General features: G+C 35.2%; 1 protein-coding gene across 1 annotated transcript in view; it reads left to right on the top strand.

Annotated features, from left to right (window-relative positions):
- Positions 1-16,162, top strand: part of DACH1 (dachshund family transcription factor 1) — a 352,406-nt gene that overhangs the window by 238,445 nt on the left and 97,799 nt on the right. Inside the window, 2 exon segments of the mRNA XM_026044517.1 lie at positions 10,324-10,459; positions 12,637-12,771. Coding sequence (XP_025900302.1) covers positions 10,324-10,459; positions 12,637-12,771 — 271 coding nt within the window.

Raw genomic sequence — 16,162 nt, 5'->3', positions numbered from 1 at the left:
AGAGAAGCCTTCAAAAACAGCACGTTAGATTTGGCAATTAATTTGATGCTCTAAAATCTTCAGAACTGTGTTTCAGAAGGGTGTTGTGCCCTCTCAAATAGGAGGCGAACATTAGATGTCTTTCTGTAATGGAATGCTTAGATATATGAGTTGGATGAATAAGAGGAGCGCAGCAACAAGCAGGGACAGCAGATTGTGACAGCAATGAATTGCAGTGAGTGTGACAGCTGTGACCTGGGGATGGTTGAGACATGAGGTGGCTTTCATCACCTGCCCATGGTTTCAAAGGCTCAGCTTGTTAGCAGTTTCGCTACATCAATTTTTTCACTCAACAGAAAGATATATGAAAATATAAAGGACATACCTCATATTAATAGTGGCTTGAAATAATTCTGTGTTGTAGGAGTTAGAACAGAGTAGCACACCACTATCAAAGAGTTTCACCGTATGCATGTAATGTTACTGACACATGTGGAAAGAATTAAGAATGAAGTGGAAAAAGATAGTATTTACAGCTGAAAAGGTGACCGGTAGAATAGTTTTCCACTGCATACTTTAAAAAACATGAGTCTATATTTTGCTTATTCTCAAAATATATCACAGCACTTTTTAGCCTTCTGCTTGTTTTAAGAGTTATATCCCTCCTGTTATCCAGTAGTAGGAATCTACTATTAATTTATTTAAACAAAGTGACTGCTGACAGATCTTTTTTTAAAGAGAACTCAGTTTGTAGACCTATTCTAATTTTCAGGTTTATTTTAATGTAGAATCTCTGTTGATGCATTTTTCTATTTTTCACTGGCAATGCATTTATGTTTCTAGTAACATAATTTACTGCTCTTATATTTGTTTTAGCTAAAGTGGTTGCCAAAAACATCTAAATAATAGCCAAAGAGGAGATATACAGCACTGCCATGCATAGATATAGGAAAAGAATCTATTTAAAGATCTCATGTGACTCGTGGTGAGCATGTTCAGAGAGCACATCAGATTGGGAACAACTCAAGCTCACTTCGCAGAGTGGCAGAGAGGGGAAAGGGCACTGCAAAGGCTTTGGCTTGAGCCTTCTGTATCTGCTCTGTGAGCAGCCTCGAGTGTGGTGGAGCTTTCTTGTCACAGAAGGCTTAGGCCATCATGGGCTGTTTTAGTGTGGAAGTTGTTTATGGGTAATTTATCTTTCAGTTACAGAAATGATAACTTTTTAAAAAGGGTTGGATGGATTATTTCTCAGACTTGACTGGCAGACCGTTGTGGAGGAACAGGAGCCTTGGAAGGCATCCTGGAAGTGCAATTAGACATTGTGGATGGGAACCCCCTTCCACCTCACTGCTTTTAACAGCTAAGTAGGATTTTCAAGCCCTATAAACTTGATAAAACTGCCAGATTTGGTAATATATTAAATGTTGCTGTAAAATCTTTAGATGTCTCTCTCTGCATGTGTTGAATAAAATTACATCCTATGGCTATGCTAAAGGACCATTGCTAAATTTGAAAGGACAACAACCTAAAGTTCAGAAATACTACAGTGCTCTACAACCTTAATGTGACTCCATTTGGGCTATACAGAATGGTGTGAATTTAATTGCACAATCACATACTGTATTTTTCAAAAGACCTCTACCTCTTTCAGTGAGTGGTTACTTATTCAGTATGTATTTGAATTTTCAAATCATTGTCTGGCCAAGTCTTATTTAAAATTATCCATGTACTGTATTGAAAGCAAATTTTCTTTGGGCACTTCTATGCCTTACAAAATTAGTGTTATGCAAACAAAAGTAGATATATATTTGAACAGTCATATGAAGCTGGGGATACTATGCCCATTCTGTAGATAAGGAATGAGAGCAAAGAGAATTATATCCCAAACAATATATATATATTTTGAATGTCTAATCTGAAAAGCCTGATTTTTTCTTTACCGATTTTTATTTTAAAGTGATTATTTAAAGTGATTTATAGAACAATATACTTACACGAGTGTAAAGCACAGCCTCTTTTAATTCCTCATTATCTGATACATGGGAAAAATAAGTTTGTTTTATAATATAAGGGAAAAATGATTTAATGATAAAAAAAGAAATAGTAACAAAGTAATTACAATTCATTAATTTTATTAGCTGTACAAGCTAAATGGACATCATGTCCCAAAGCATGCACCTTTACATATTGGAAAACAAACATGAAAAGTGTCATATAACTCTGAAGTTCCAATTGCATTATAACCCAAATTAATATTTCCTTAGTGCAACTGAAGAACTTTTTATGTCTTAATCATCTTTATATTAGAGGGCAGAGTATCTCACTTCATTAACTACTTCTATCTACGTATTTTAATTTATTTATTTTAATTTCTAACACATTTTATTTTATTACAAGCTAGAGATTGGCTATTGCATATCCTGCACGTGGCATCTGGGAGATATGTCTTTTTGGAGTACTTTAGACAAGTATTTTTAGCCAGATGAGTCCCATTCTTAGCGTTTGGCTAGATGTACAGTTTGGATTGACTTCTTTGAGGAATGAATTTGCAGTGTTGCTTCTTAAGCTATGCTTGAATGGTTGCTTTGCAAGTGATATCAATGTCTAAAAACAGGGGAAAAAAGTTTTTTTTTTCTTTTTAAGTAATAAAATTCTATCCAACCTACCAATCAGAAAGAGATAATTAAATTGGAAGGGTAATTCAATTGGAAGAGTTTTTAACTATATCTTAACTATACCTATGCCTTGGAAGAATATATTGTTTCTTAGTCAAAATGTGCATTTCCAGGGCAAATTAGAATTTATAGAGGCAGCTGAAAAGGATATGGACCTAAAAGAAGCAGAACCGAAATAGCAGCCAGAATTCTGCTATACAAAACTCTGAGACACTTCCAGGAATGATCCTATTTTATCATGAGTCAAAGCTTTCAACACCTTGGACACTGCTCTAGTTTCCCTAGGACAAATATAATAACTTTTTCTTGTTACTGATCAATGTCTGCATTTTTAACCTCTGCCACAAGCCAGACCTGTGGAAGTCACTTCCTGCATATGCCACTTTATGGACTGACCATGATTTCCAAGAATTTGGTTCTCTCTGTTTTTTAAGTACTATTAAAGGATTACTGCTGTTCCAACTTCCAGTTAAATCCTACTAATATTCCCAGTAATCATAGAGTAAGCACTGCAGTAGTAATCAGTATAATCCACAATGTCTCTCTCTCTCTAACTTTCCAATGGATGTCTTTCTGCATTTGTGTTATCACTATCAGTGATAACTGTGAATGTGAACTGTGAACAGTGATAGTGAACACTATCAGTGTTCTTGTGTTGGAAACAGTAAGGTAGAATGAGGGAAAAGTAGCAGAGGTAAGAAGAGAAACAAAATCAAATTAATTAAGCTGTTCCAATAGCTGAAAAAATAAAGATATTCATTAATTTTATTAGCGAAAAATATCTTGTTACAAATATTGTGGATTACATTGTACTTTAGAGAAAATAGATCAACTATTTAAAACAATAGGGCAATTAATGACGACAAAATAGAACTCCTGAATTTTCATTAGAATTAAAAAAAAAAGCGCTTCTTAGAACAAAATAGGAAAGACAACATTTCCATCGTTGGAAAGATAGGAAGATCTTGAGCAAGACAGTGATAATAAACAGGACTAAGCATTAATTTGGAGYCTTATAGCATTTTATGATAAAACTCAAGGACAGATGACACTATAAAAGCAGAATATCCTCTTTTCAAGGAATGAAAAAGATAAACAAGGAATTCATTTCTCTCACCCTTGTAAACTAAACTATGTATGTAATTTTACAAGAAAGCCATTCCTGAAATACTTCCCACATGAGTTCAAAATAGGTCAAAATATAACTGAAGGCTGTAAATCTGTGCTTTGGTCATTGTAAAGGAGATTATTATAATCTTTGAAAAAAAAAAAAAAGAGATTGGAAGCCAAATGCCTTCTTAAAAAGATCTGAATCTGATGAACTGTTCCTTACTAAAACTTTTTTTTTTTGAAAGATGAGTGTAAAAAACAATGTGTGTTATGTATCCTTTCTTAATATGATGTCACCCAAAATAATGAAGTTTGAAGCTGAAGATAGTTAACTTTTGCATTTTAGTGACTCAAAGCACTAATACCTTGAAAAGTGTTCAATTCTGAAGGCCATGAAGACAGATGACGAGTTTTGTTAGTGATAGACCTGGAGTATGCTCAGTTGCATGTCTAGAAGTCATTGGCCACTCAAAAATCTATGGGCCCAGATGGGATGCACCCGAGAGTGCTGAGGAAACTGGCCGAGGTTATTGCTCAGCCTCTCTCCATCATCTTTGAGAGGTCCTGGAGAGCAGGGGARGTGCCMGAGGACWGSAAGAGAGCCAACATCACTCCAGTCTTCAAAAAGGGCAAGAGGGAGGAGCCGGGCAATTACAGGCCGGTCAGCCTCACCTCTGTCCCTGGAAAGGTGATGGAGCGGTTCATCCTAGAGAGAATCTCCAGGCATATGGAGGACAAGAAGCTGCTGAGGAGCAGTCAGCATGGATTCACCAAGGGGAAGTCATGTCCGACGAACCTCATAGCCTTCTATGATGGGATGACAGGCTGGCTGGACGAGGGGAGAGCCGTGGATGTTGTCTGCCTTGACTTCAGCAAGGCTTTTGACACYRTCTCCCATAACATCCTCATACGGAAGCTCCRGGATAGTGGACTAGACGAGTGCACGGTGCGGTGGATCGAGGGCTAGCTGGATGGCAGAGCTCAGAGGGTGRTGATAAATGGGGCYGAGTCCAGTTGGAGGCCTGTGGCCAGTGGTGTCCCCCAGGGGTCAGTGCTGGGCCCAGTGCTGTTCAACTTGTTTATCAATGACCTGGACGAGGGCACGGAATGCACCCTTAGCAAGTTTGCAGATGACACCAAGCTGGGTGGAGTGGCCGACACTCCGGAGGGCTGTGCTGCCATCCAGAGGGACCTGGACCGGCTGGAGAGTTGGGCAGAGAGGAACCTCATGAGGTTCAATAAGGACAAGTGCAGGGTCCTGCACCTGGGGAGGAATAACCCCAGGCATCAGTACAGATTAGGGGTCGACCTGCTGGAAAGCAGCTCCACGGAGAGGGACCTGGGAATCCTGGTTGACACTAAGTTAACCATAAGTGAGCAGTGTGCCCTCGTGGCCAAGAAGGCCAATGGGATCCTGGCCTGCATCAGGAGGAGTGTTGCCAGCAGGTCAAGGGAGGTGATTCCGCCCCTCTACTCAGCTCTGGTGAGGCCGCACCTGGAGTACTGTGTTCAGTTCTGGGCACCCCAGTATAGGAGGGACGTGGAGCTTCTCGAGAGGGTCCAGAGAAGGGCAACCAGGATGATTAAGGGAATGGAACATCTCTCGTATGAAGAGAGGCTGAGTGAGCTGGGCCTGTTTTCTCTGGAGAAGAGAGGGCTCAGAGGGGATATGATTAATATGTACAAGTTCAGGAAGGGAGAATGCAGGGAGGAAGGGGACAGGCTGTTCTCACTGGTGGCCAGCGACAGGACGAGGGGTAATGGCCACAAGCTGAAGCATAAGAAGTTCCGTCTCCAGGTGAGGAGSAACTTCTTTACTGTTAGGGTGACAGAGCAGTGGAACAGGCTGCCCAGGGAGGTTGTGGAGTCTCCTACTCTGGAGGTCTTCAAAACCCGCCTGGATGCCACCCTGTGCCACATGCTGTAGGTGTGCCTGCTTGAGCAGGAAGGTTGAACTAGATGATGTCTAGAGGTCCCTTCCAACCTTAAATATTCTGTGAATCTGTGAATCTGTATCCCTAAGACTAAAAGATGACTAAGTACAAGAGATGAGTCTTATGAAGAAATGAACTAAACTGGAAGAAAAAGCTAGAGCTAAAAATATTTGTAAGGGAGAGGTATACAGAAGATGGAGCCTGCCTATGAAAAACAGGTAGACATTTTTAAATTTTGTCTGCATGATTCTGGAATTGTCTCACTAAGAAACAGAATAAAATATATGCATATATATGGAAAGACTGTAGTGGTGAGAACCTAGAAATTGTCACTTCTGTGACTGTCTTCCTAAGAGGAGAAAAATTAATGTTCTCTCTTGTAAAGTGATGTAGGCCGAACCCCATCAAAGCTGCCTTATGATAGGCTTTTGAGGAAGACACTTGGTTGTGAGGTAATTTTCAAACAACGGAAATGTACTGCTAGAGCAGAGATAAAAAGAGGCAAAAAGAGAATGATAACTAGCTTTATGACCTATGGAGAGGAGAAAGACATGTATGGTATAGAAAAGATTGTTTTTAGGGTCTTCTAGATACCATTACAGTTCAGAGAATTCTTGAAGTTCTTAAACTTTTTAGAGGAGATCTTACAGAATGGGCTTTACATCTATATAAGAGCTGTTGGAAAAATGTAAAGTACATCAAACTTATCTGTTTTAATTGGAGATACTCATGTGGAATTATGAAAGTATAGAACAAAGGTGTGGAACAAAAATAGGGGATCTTAAATTTCTAATGTCAATGAAATAAAAGGACAATAAAGGGCATTGCAGTAAAAATTCAATACATGGGAAGAATATTTTTTTGGAAGAGTTAAATATCAGATTCTTAAATGCTTAGAATTTGCAAATTGGATCCAATTTTAAAGAGATCAAAATACAGAATACTCCAAATTTGACTGGTAGGAGTATGTTTTCATTTGCTTAATGAAGTCTCCTGTTTTGATACCTAATTGAAAGCTATTTTGAAAAATTGGCCAACCATATCTTAATTGTTGCATATGCTCCAATTTTTCATGCTATGTTTTTGCTGGTAAAACAAATAGAAACAAATATGGAAGCAGAAAGCTGATGAAAAGAGATAGCTAGCAGGGGTTATATTTTCCACATGAAAAATAATTTTCTACTTCTTGTTTTCTACTAAATATTGTTAATGGAGTTTATTCTGTTCACTAGCCAGTATCTAGAGTAATAAATTTAACCTACTGCTGTCACACCAGAAGGAAGCAGGTCATTTGTAGGCCTTGTCTGTTAAACTTGTATGGATGTTTCAAGACTATTTAATATCTCAAATGATACTGAATATTGTACAGTCAGCTAAACTAAGACCTTAACTCTTATATAAAGAGTGAAGCATATCATTTTCTGTGCTCCATTGTTTTTATTGATCAYGTCTTAAATGACCAGAATGGGAGATATCTGCCTGCAAGTGACCATGCCTGCAGCTAGCACCCTAAATTTAGGTGTCTCTGAAGTTGGCTCTCTATCTCACATGTTAAAAATCTATATTTAGATACCTATATTCATGTATGTCAACTTCAAATTAAATCTTGCACAATTTCCACTTCTTTGCTTAATTTTGGCAAAGCATGTAGCTTCTTAACTTTTGTACTTGTTTGCCAAGAGAAATCTAACATAATTACTGTGCAAACTAACCTCAGGTTCTCTAGAGATATCTTTATTTAGGTGAAATTGAGTTTGTCAGAAGAAGTGGACAAGTTTTAGGAAAAAATATAAACAGCAGATGAAATTATAACTCAGTAAAATATGTTTCTATAGTATCTCATGTAGATTTACACAAAAGTGAGATTTTACAGAAGTCATAGAATAGCTTTGATCATCTGAGTATTCACTGAACATGCTCATTTCCTTTTTTGAAAATGTTTAAAATAAAGCACTTCTGAAGTGCTAAAGTGGTAAAGTTAATATTTTATCACAGACAAAATCCATCCTTTCTTCACAAAATCTCTAGTAAGGGAGACAGACATATTGATATGCCAGCACCATTAGTTTATCACTCTGACTTTTTAGAGCTACAGAGTATTTCAATTTATTATTAGTAGAATTTCCATTTATTATTACAGCTATTTTTGATAAAGACAAGTAATTGCTATAAACTGTGTTACTGATTGGTAGAATTATGAAGCAAGAGTTCTAAAAAGAAATGAGCTAAGGTATTAAATTAATTACTCCCCCACTCCTGCATAGTTCAATACCTTGTTTTTTTGGGGTTAAAGGGTATTTTACAAATGAATTGATAAAGTCAGCGTATATAGTTTACTTGTAGAGTTTGTCTGCTATGTCATATTATATGGGAATAAAACTCATTATCTCTTTTGTTTGTTCAGTAATTGTATTTTGTTGTCCTGTGCATTCCTTTTTCTCTATCCATCTCATAATACATGCTGTAAAAGCACACATAAATAAATAGGATAAACAAATTAAGCTGTTTAAATAAATTAATTTACTCTGCAGCTCTGTATTCAAATCTTATATGCTCACTGGATTTCATTTTAATGAAACCCTTCTAAGAACAATACATTGTATGCCAAACAGTGAAATTATATTAAATAAGTGATTAAATATACTGTGTTCCAATTTATACCAAATCTGTACGCAGTGCATGCTTAAATCCTACTAAATCTAAAGAAATAAATATTCTACATTCTGAAAACATCTGCCTTCTAATCCTCCTCTTGAATACCTAGTTCATGGACATATAAGCACAACCAAACTCATAAAAAGCCTAGAGCTATGTCGCCATTAAATTGTCCTCATCAATGTTTTTGACTTAAAAACCCGAGACTATTAAAGGAGAATCCACTTAAATGTCTTGTTACATTTTTCTGAAAGGTCTTCACCCACTCCATTAATAGAACCATTGAATCCCTTTGCAATCACAAACTTAATCTTAGCAAACATTTATCATAAAGTTTTCCTGGAACAAATCTATCAATTATTATAGATAATTGTGTTGCTAAGTTTCATAGGAATACATTTAGCAAAATAAATATTCATCCAGCTATTTTGCCTGTAGAATAAGTATTACTGCATAATCAATACGCAATGTAAGGAAAAGGAATGTTCTTTTCAAAAAAGGTAAAAACATTTAAGACATTAAGTTTTCATATGTACTTTAAACCCATGCAAATTGATTTTTTCTATTGCATGAAGACAAAAGCATGTTGTACAGTTTTTAGTAAATTTATTATTATTATTATTATTATTATTATTATTATTATTATTATTATTATTATTATTCAGAATTCAGACAGCATGAAAACAATGTCAAAACAAAACAGAATCCACCTTGTCTTAAGAAGTCCCTCCCAGCAGATTTTCCCTGTAGGAATTATTTACTTTCATGACGATTGGACCATTACAACCTAACTCATACCCTACCTAACAAAGAGGTAGACTCTTGCAAACAAGCAGTAGCAAGGAAAATGCAAGGAAAGACAAAGAATTTTCTAGAAAGCACTATTGTACAACAGTCAGACTCATCTTCCTCTGTTTGTCATTTATGGAGTCGTAGAATTGTTATGGTTAGAAAAGATCTTTAAGATCATCAAATCTAACCATAAACTTTCCAACACCATGCCTACTGAAGCATGTCTCTAAGCACYTCGTATACCCGTTTCTTGGACACTGCCAGGGACAATGACTCCACCACTTGCCTGGGCAGCCCGTTTCAATGCCTGACTACTCTTTCTGTGTAGGAGCTCTTCCTAACATCTAAACTGAACCTCCCCTGGTGCAACTTGAGGCCATTTCCTCTTGTTTTGGAACATTGGTATTTCTATCCAAATTCCATGTAAATATCAGCTATTTCTGCTACATCTCAATAGTTTTCACATAGCAGGACCAGATCATTTAAAAGCACCATGGTTCTCATGTCCTTAGTATTCAAGGGACATCTTGAAGTTTGTTGTAGCTCTTCCCAACAGGCTTGCTGAGCTTTCCCTTGAATTGAAAAATGTGAGTGGATGGAATGCCTCCTGCATAACTAGTGATGACAAATGCTCCTAGAATAAACATGGTTTATTCCAAGTTTGTGCTCTGTAGTGCAGACATAGACATTTGGGCCTCATTATAATTAATTTCTTCATCATCCTTGCTTTTCAAGAGGATTTTCTTTTTGAAAAGAAAATGTTGGGAAACAGGAATGTACAGGAATAAATCATTCCTCTACCCATATTAGAAATACTAGGCCAATATTTCTAAGCTAGCAAACAAAATACATGTTCCTATATTTGATAGCATGCTGATACAAGTGAGAAAAATAATGAAGTAAAACAAAACTTATTTTTATAGGTAGTTCAGAAGGCAGTTTAAAAGCCTGATGAGGTGAGTAGCTCTCAAATTGCATGGTAAAATGTAAGGTCTAGARTTCTAGACTTGTTTTCTTTGAGAATAGTCTGCACAACCTGGAGACCTCAACAAAAGAAAAAAATAAAAATCACATTTTGATTTAGGAGGGAAATTCAGTTTAGAGAAATGATATTTTTAAGCCACAARGAGTGTTTTGTCTAACATGCATTTTTTTGAAATTACTTTTCTGGGATACAGGAACGTGTTCCAGACAGCCCTTCTCCTGCTCCTTCTCTTGAAGAGGGCCGAAGACCTGGCAGCCATCCATCATCTCATCGAAGCAGCAGTGTGTCCAGCTCTCCTGCACGAACTGAGAGCTCTTCAGACAGAATCCGTAAGTCACATTATTCTCCTTGTCACCACTTCAAATTTGATTTTTTTTTCTACTCAAAATGCCCTCAAATCTCCTATGCATCATGTTCTGAAATTCAGCTGCAATAACTATCTCCCAACATTATGCTCCCAGTTTACACTATCATAATATTTGATGCTACATTAACAGGTACTGATATAAACTGCCATCATGTCATATTAAATGTAAAGATACGAGCTATGAAATACAGAATTGCACCCAGAAAGCAATTTGCTAGATTACTTTTAGAAGCAAACATACACTGTAAATATTTTTTTAAAGAAATTGAGTTTTATTTAATCTGTTTCTTTAGTTTGATTTCTAAATTGATTCTGACTTCATAGGTAACATTTGACATGGTAGAGTTATTTGGTAAAAAAAAAGTAGGGTAAATCAATTAAAACCTCTGCATATTTTCTAAATCTTTTTTTAAATAAGAAAACATGTAATGGTGAGAAATAGCATACAAAGAATATTATCACCCTACAACTCACACGGTATGGAGTGAGATTAAACCATAGCACTTCAGAGTGTTACCATTTTTATCAAGACTCCATGTACAGTATGCAAATGTAAGGAAAAGACTCTGAATTTGCAGAGTGCAACAAAAACCTCCCAGAATTGGAGGTTTTTAACATATATTATTTTATGGTAATTAACTTAAATTCATTTTACATCTTTCAGTTGCTTTCATAATTGCTGTAATGCAATTTTCCGTACTTATAAGTACTACATCACTGCACAATGAAATTTGTCAATAGGTGAAACTCGAGGTTTTGTCACMCAAATTTGGCTGAGAAAGAGCTATGAAATTTGTAGTCATATTAATTAGGTGCAGCATATGCATTTTTGAGATTCTTTCCTTTTAGGCTCTTTCCAGACTCAGGAAGCTAACTCTTCATTCATTGACTTTCAGATGAAAGATATTTTATTATTATGTGATGAAAAATGGCTTTCCAAAGGAAAAAAAAAAAGTGATAAATTCTGTGTCCGTAAATGAAGCTTGACTATGACAAGTTCAAAATTCTATTTTCTTATCACTTACATGATTCACAGTACAAATTAGAATCACTTCCCATGTCATTATACTATTATACTATGACTATATACTATGTACAATATATTTCCATATATACCATTTTACAAAGTTCTGAAAAAACAGCTCTTTTTTTTTTTTGGTAACTGATTGAATTGTATATATTTTACAAATATTAAAGAAGATTTTCACTGTTCACTGAACTAAAAAGTAAATTAAATGAAAAGATCTTTATTGTTTCTGATAAGGCATAACACTTTTAAATCTACGTATTTCACTCTGATTCTTTACCAGCAGGTAGGAATAGGAACAGTACCTGCTGTTTCTTGCAATGATTAAGGAAATAGAATTTTTAAATACTGGGCCAATCGGATAACTTATTTATTTTAAAAAGTCAACCTTTCCTCTCTCCAATTTTGTTGTTGTTGTTTTGTTGTTAATGTCACTTAACTGCATCTTCTTTTGTGGCGTAGGCAAGAATAGAATGAATACAGCAAAAATAAAAAGTACATATGGGAAAATGCTTTCCTAAGAATGGCATAAGCCTCTTGCAAATACAAGTTTTASCAGAATAGACATAGGGTATAGCTTTATGTGGATTTCTCAGAGGTGCTTGAGAGCTTTTCAAGCTATCTAATCATCTAATCAGCAAAGCTGTTGACGCACAGTGTATTTTTGAAGAGTTGTGTTTTCTTACAATTTTCTTACAATTCCACAATGCTTAATTTGAAGAAGTTGAGGATTGCATATTAAGGATGATAATATGAAAGAGTTTTTCTTCAACTAAATAAATCACAAAAGTAAACAATACTAGACAACAACAAAACCATTGATAAATATCTAATATGGAGGCTTCTAATCTTCATATGTTTCATTTTGATTTTCAGTTCTTGTTAATTGAGTCCAAAGATACTAAACTCTTCTTTTTAAAATGCACTCTTGAAATAAAAGAAATAACAGGAGGAAAGTTTCCCACTGTTTGGCTGTTGATAACTCTAATTAAAGTGACATTGGAGTTTTTAGAATTCATCTATAATTCAGAGTAAGAACATATACAGTAAATACAAAAGTGTCTGTTAATGTTATGRCTGATCTTGTTCCTGTCTCTGCTTGTGTCTAGCAGCTGTCCATCAGAATGGGCTATCTATGAACCAAATGCTGATGGGTTTGTCACCTAATGTCCTTCCTGGTCCTAAAGAGGGCGATCTGGCTGGTCATGATGTGGGACATGAGACAAAAAGAATACACATTGAGAAAGGTAATGTGGATTTTAATATTCCCATGCAAAACAAGCATTACCTCAATAGCTGTATGTTACTATAATTGTGTTATTTATTTATATTTTGATTTTTTAAAAATTTTTGTTGTTTTAAAAGAAATTCAACTCTTACGGGATGGTGACTTTATTCTTCTGCTCTGAAGACTGAAACATGAATGTATTTTTATGAGGGAGCAAAATTGATAAATATTAGAGAAAAGGACAGCTTCCCACAATTCAAGATATTTCTTCATTATTCATTAATACTATTATAATGAGTGAAAAACAGGCTTATATTACTGTTGTGCTTCTGGCTGTTCTACAGCTCTGTCTAGGTATTAAGTTTCTGTCTCACTTCAGTTGACTTTAATGACCTACTTCCCAATGGGGCTGAGTACCATGAAAATTAGTCCATGTGTGTGAAAAGGAGAAAGCCTAATACCAAGTCATTAAATTAGAAAATTGCATAAAATGAGACTAGTACACATTATATAATGGGATTTAAATTTAATTGAGTATATGAAAGTGTTTGATCTAGGTAAAAAGTCTGTATGGACTCATACATTTTATCACTATTGGTATGCAGAATTAAGTTGCTGTGGTTTCTTTTGTGATTTTTTTGCTTCTTTCTTTGAGGGGGGTTTGTATTTTTAAAAGGTACGTCCTATGCATTGCATTTATTTAGCATATATGAATTTTAAGTGCTATTTATAGTTTATGAATATTTTGTTAGAAGAGCGGTAAAAATATATTTTTGAACTTATCAGGAAATCAGTTCTTTGAATACAACAAGAGGAAGAGTAAAAGATAAAACAGCCAGACATTGAAATACAGCTGGAAAAAATAGCTGCAGTAATGAGGGTTTCAGAATCAGCTATTTTGTGCAGTATTTTAATACTTATAAGACGCTACGTTCTCCGTTTTGTGTTTGAACACTGAGATATGAAAAAGAATTAAACCCTGAACACTTACATTCTGGACAGGTGGCATTTTTAATGAGATTACCCCCAAAATTAATGGAAACAACATTTCTTTTTTATAAACCATTTAGTTTGGTTCAGTGCACACACAACCTGTTTCAGCTTATACTGTGCCCTCACTAAGCCCCTGCAAACTATATCCCTTCTGAGAAGTGTGGTGTGATCAAATAGGTTTGTTTTGAATTTCGGTAAATGATTTTATTTCAACCTTTGAAGTTACTGGTAAATTCAGCAGAGAGAAATACATATTAAGAATTCATACTATTTTTATATATGTCATTTTTTAAAAAGGTTTGTTTTTACAATGATGCACTGAATGTATTTTCCAATGCTGTAACCAGTTCAGGCTTTTTTTTTTTTTAAGATCTATTCTCAGTCAAATTGCTGAGAATATATATATATTTTTTCCATAGTCCTTGTTTAGGTCAAACCCTCTATATTTTTCCCTCTTTTTTTTTTTTTTTTTTTAAATTCTGTTCCAGCCTACTGAATTAGTGGTAAATATTCATGGGCTATCTAGATTGATAGGGTATACTAAATTAAAAATTGTTTTCTGTCATGACTACATTTATCATGTCTCTCATGCCAACCCTGTAACTTTAATMCAAAACTAATCTGTATTAAAACAAGTGATTTAACTCAGAGGTACTTATGGAGATAACAATTATCTACTACTGTCATTGTGAGCTTGCGGTTGGATCCCTAACTGTTGCTTACCACTGTAATTTAGTCAGATTGCAATCATATTTAAAAAAAAAAAAAAAAAGATGTATAGACAGTGATAGTCTGAAGTTTAAATTACATTGTCCTTGTCATCTGATTCAAAAGAAAAAGAGAACAAAAAAAATCAAAGTTTTACTAAGCATTTAAACATTGCCCTCTTTTTTTGTGAGCTGCATTTCTGCCACCATAGCAACTGAAATTAAAAAATTAAAATGGCTTTTAATTACATATGTGAGAACCTGGGAAATACTGCATTGTAGAGAAGACTCTACAATTGTTTCTTCCTGGCCCCTACTCCTACTCCAAAAAAAATAAATGATCAATCTTCAGTGATCTGAACTTGGGGAAAATTTAATGACAGTCAACATTGAATTTATATTTAAATATAAATATAGTCAAYTTATAATTTATATAGAGTAAAAAGTTGTAACAGAGATAAGTGATCAACATATATTTTAACAAGAATTTGTAAGTCAGAGAGGCTGTCTGTTTGACCTAATCCTTGACTTGGACAAAAGAGAGAAAATACTTCTTATTCTGCATAAAAATAAAACAAAGGAATTGATTTACCGAGTCTATGGAACACAGTTTTAGAAATAGTATACCGACATTGGCAAAATCAGTAGCTGTTTGATGGTATTTTTTAAGACTTGTGTGCCTTTAGATTTAAAATTCATCCAGAATTATTATCAATGGCAAAAATTATTTCATTAGGTTGGAATTAACTGGTAAATCTTTGATACAGTTAGTTCTGTTTGCATTTAGTCTGCCTTGAGAATATGGTCTCATATTCTTGTAGGCAGTGTTGAGTGACCTCAGCTTCCGTTGAACTTAGTTTATCATTATCCCAGCAAGAATGAAGTTAGATTCTGTGAACGTGATTCATAACTTATTAAAATAGGAAAGTTTGCACCCCAACCTCTAGGTCAGTTGCAGGAGAAAGAATGTATTTTTTCAAAGATCACATGTGAACCATGGGTGTTAAAAGCATTTTCTAGCTGCTAATTTCAGATGTGCAACTTGGTCATATCCTGGCTTTATGCAGGGACAAGACTCAATATCTCATATTGCTCCCTCTCTCTGGGATCCTTGAGAAGGAAATGGAGAATTGTTTTCTAGAAGATCTACACTGTGTTCCAGCCAGGTTCCAACTCTAGACTATGGGAGACTGCAGAATGCTGTTCTTACAGTTCAAACAACCTTAGAGTTCATACATAGTAGAAGACCTGTGTTTGGAAGAAAGTCAGGTACATTAGATTTCCAGTACTCTTTCTTTCCTTGTTAGAGGATAGGAGATTTTCCGAAATTTTCTGAAAGAGAGATGCAGAATTGCAAATGATCCTGGAAAGAAGGGGAGTAAGTTCAAGCATTTGATGTTAGCTCCAGTACTTGACATCAGTCATCAAGAGCAAGCGTCTAATTTTGTAACCGGTGATTATGCACTATTTGATGATGCATCTTTGTTTTGTATAAAAACAACTATGTGTCACAGAAAGGACTTATGTGCAGCACAGGGGTTATATTAGCTGGTGCAGAAAAAATCCAATCAGTTTGTTATCAAAAAAATTAAGACTCTGAGTCACTTTGGGTTCTTAAAATACTAACATTTCAGTCATCTTAAGAGAATTTTCTGTATAATCTTTTGCATTCTTCTGACATACATTTTATTATTCATTGGTGCTGAATAT

The sequence above is a fragment of the Nothoprocta perdicaria genome, unplaced genomic scaffold, assembly GCF_003342845.1.
Source record: "Nothoprocta perdicaria isolate Ctin4 unplaced genomic scaffold, notPer1 scaffold_37, whole genome shotgun sequence".
Lineage (NCBI taxonomy): Eukaryota > Metazoa > Chordata > Aves > Tinamiformes > Tinamidae > Nothoprocta > Nothoprocta perdicaria.
The sequence above is the reverse complement of the archived record's forward strand: the minus strand, read 5'-3'. Positions and strand labels throughout refer to the sequence as shown.